Here is a 3,273-nt window from a genome sequence, read left to right on the forward strand (position 1 = left end):
TACCGATATGGTGGCCGATATATTGTGCATCCCTAATATATATATTTCAAAACTGTTCTTCATCACCGTTTGATTCCTCCCAGCTACTCGCATCCTTCCCAGTCAGCTGGAAGTGAGATGCGTTGAAATGTACGTGGCTGCTGGGAAAAGTCCGAGCCAAGAGCTCATGTGGTTGTGGGCCCAGCAGAATAAAACCGTAGGGGATCTGCTGAAGGTTCTGGATGAGATGGGTCACGCTCGAGCCAGGAGTCTTTTCCAATCACAAGGTAACATCTTCATCGTAAGACTCGAATTCTGGTTGTTGTGTTTCCCTTTGCGAAAATGTACAGTACCATGTTACCTGTTGGCTATGCCAGTAATTTACTAAATAAAAATCATTTTAAAAGGCAAAAAGAGTCTGAAAAGTCTAATTTATTGTTTTATTAGTAGTGGCAAGTAAGTAACTACACTGTAAAAAAAAAAAAAATTCCACCTAAAACAATTTGTTACCCTGCTGACTAAAATTTAAGTTTAAGTCAACTAAAATATCCAAGTTGTCACTTACTTAACATTAAGTAACGTAAATTTCAAGTTGACAAAATTTAACATTTTTAGTAATGAGGTAACAAATCAAAAGTTGAAACAATTTTTTTTACAGTGTAATATATAGGTGTAAACTATTGTAGGGGTTGTTTACATTTTACTGCCTCCTTTTAGCTTCCTCTTTTAAGTCATAGAAGCTACAGTATCTATACCATATAGCATTATTATAACGTATATTTTAATTTAAAGAGGAACCTGACAAACCTAAATATGACATGAACTGTAGTGAAGCAAAACAAAACATGTGATTTAAATAACCACAGCTGTGCATGTAAACCACAGTGCAGTTCTAACAATCGTATCACCCGCAAAACCACAATTCATCGGCACACACCTGAAACTGCTAGTGATACTGCTATGAAACCACTGTATAACGAACCTTAACCAAACATTTAATTATTTTCTAGACTCCTGCATGCTGAAGTCATCCTCGCCCACTCTCTTTGCCACGGTAATGTCTTTTTTGATTCTGTTATCAGCCTACAGATTTTTAAAGCAGATGCTGGTCAGATGCTTGACTTTATTCTGGTTTAGGTGTGTTAGAATACAAAAAAATGTGCAGTCGCTAAATGAGCAGTTTTAGTTTTACTTATTTAGTTACATTATGTATAGATATTATGTTTTCACATTCACCCTGTATTTTGTATTTTTCTTTTTTTTATTCAGCATCTGCCAAACACTGAGGGATCCTGTCAAATCTCACCTCTTAATCCAGTGTCTGTTTCTGTTAAAGGTAATTTGTACAAGTGCATTTAAAATAGGTTTTCACTGTGTTTGTGTCAGTTAGCATTATTGTACATGTAGCTGTGTTCAGTACTAACTGTAGCTGTCTTAATAGATATTAGGTGGAAATTTCCATTTCTACTTTGAGCGGTTTCATAAGGATATGAGATTAAACCTTATTTGTCCATCTCAGGTGAAAAACAGAAGTATTTCATCACATATAATGACGTCATAGAGGGAACGAGACATTTCCACCAGGACTTAAAAATCGGAGCAAGTGCATTCACCGAGGTCTACTGCGGAAAATGGGGAAACGGGTCTTTTGCTGTGAAAGTTTTTAAACAGGTCATAGTCTATAAATATCTCAAAACGTTACGCAAATCATCTTTTTACAAATTGTGAGCAGAGCAAGTACTGACCTAGTGTTAATTTTCACATATATATATATTTTTTACATTAATAGGCCATTCGAATTTACCATTATAATTGTGTTTTTTTTCTGTTATTATTATTATTATTACATCTGCCATTCTATTATTGTGTTTTTTTTTCTGGCAATTGTTCTATTACATATTAATAATAAAACAATATAATAAAAAATAAAAGACCATTATAAAATTGTTTATTATTATTGTTATTATTACATTAATCTTCCATTCTATTATTGTATGTTCTTTTCTGGCAATTGTTCTATATTAATAATATAATAAAAAAATACAAGAACATACTACTACTAATTATAATGTACTAATTATTTAATTAATTGCTGGACATTATTTTACTATAGAAAATGGGGAAACATCTTTTGCTGTGAAAGTTTTTGTACAGGTCCTAACTAATTAATATCTGATTTCACATACATATATCATGCTGTTTTGAATAACACTTATCACATTTTGTATTATTTTAACAGGGAAACAAAGCTAATTGGAAGGCATTGTGGGAAAAATTCACCAAAGAAATTGAAGTTCTACAACTGTAGGTTCAGTAAATGGTTGCTTGATCATATTCCAATGACTTTTCAAATGGTGTTGATCATTTTTCCATGAATCTCATTTTTGTCTGTTTAGCTACCAGCATCCTAATATCTTGGAGCTATGGGGCAGCTTTTCAGAAGCAGATCTCTTCTGTTTAGTTTATCCGTACCTTCATAACGGATCACTGTTCCACAGGCTTCATGAGGTAAATCATCTGCCAGCAAACTAACATGTTTCATCATAGCAGTCTAAAGTTGAAGGTTTTTTTATACTCTTGTCACAGGAAGTTCAGAGGCCTCTATCATGGCAGGAAAGGCTGAACATCATCAAAGGCACCGCAAAGGCAGTCAACCATCTACACACTGCACAACCGTGCATGGTTATTTGTGGAAACATTACGAGGTGCCAGTGTGAAGCCATATCTACAGCTTCTAGATGCCCAGTGAAGATGATACATTGAAATGAGCTTGTTTTGTGTTGTGTTCACAGTTCAAACATACTCCTGGATGAGCACCTGCAGCCCAAATTATCAGATTTTGGATTAGCTTGTCTTAGACCTCACTCTGTCGACCAGAGCTGCACTATAGTCTTGGATACCGCTTCTCATAGCAACCTTTGCTATCTCCCAGAGGAGTACATCCGTGATGGCAAGCTGTCAGTCAAACTTGACGTGTACAGCCTTGGCATGGTGAGCGCAGCATCCTGTTTAAAAAATGATATCCGGAGCCAGGTACAATTTGTACAAATAAAGATTTATGTCTGCATTTTAATGCTAATGATTCAGCTGCAGAATACTGGCTATTAAAATTTCTTTCTCATTTATGACTGGCCCAACATAATTCAGCTTTTTTTCCCCCCCTTACATTTCTTTTAAATTTTCTTTTTATGCTTGTAGGTTATATTAGAGACATGTACTGGACAGAAGGTGAAACAAGAGTCAGGAAAAAGCCTGTTTTTGGTAAGAAGTAAGAATCTACTTGAGGAATAAAAA

General features: G+C 35.0%; 1 protein-coding gene across 1 annotated transcript in view; it reads left to right on the forward strand.

Annotated features, from left to right (window-relative positions):
- Positions 1-83: 83 nt before the first annotated feature.
- The window catches only part of LOC107579392 (interleukin-1 receptor-associated kinase 3-like), a gene marked incomplete at both ends in the record, with an annotated part of 4,588 nt that continues 1,398 nt past the window's right edge, over positions 84-3,273 (forward strand). The window contains 9 exons of the mRNA XM_016265226.1: positions 84-266; positions 990-1,033; positions 1,249-1,315; positions 1,499-1,650; positions 2,219-2,283; positions 2,376-2,487; positions 2,566-2,684; positions 2,772-2,970; positions 3,178-3,240. Of these exons, the coding sequence (XP_016120712.1) occupies positions 84-266; positions 990-1,033; positions 1,249-1,315; positions 1,499-1,650; positions 2,219-2,283; positions 2,376-2,487; positions 2,566-2,684; positions 2,772-2,970; positions 3,178-3,240 (1,004 nt within the window). The remainder of the gene's footprint in view (positions 267-989; positions 1,034-1,248; positions 1,316-1,498; positions 1,651-2,218; positions 2,284-2,375; positions 2,488-2,565; positions 2,685-2,771; positions 2,971-3,177; positions 3,241-3,273) is intronic.

The sequence above is a fragment of the Sinocyclocheilus grahami genome, unplaced genomic scaffold (genome assembly GCF_001515645.1).
Source record: "Sinocyclocheilus grahami isolate Dianchi unplaced genomic scaffold, SAMN03320097.WGS_v1.1 scaffold17026.1, whole genome shotgun sequence".
Lineage (NCBI taxonomy): Eukaryota > Metazoa > Chordata > Actinopteri > Cypriniformes > Cyprinidae > Sinocyclocheilus > Sinocyclocheilus grahami.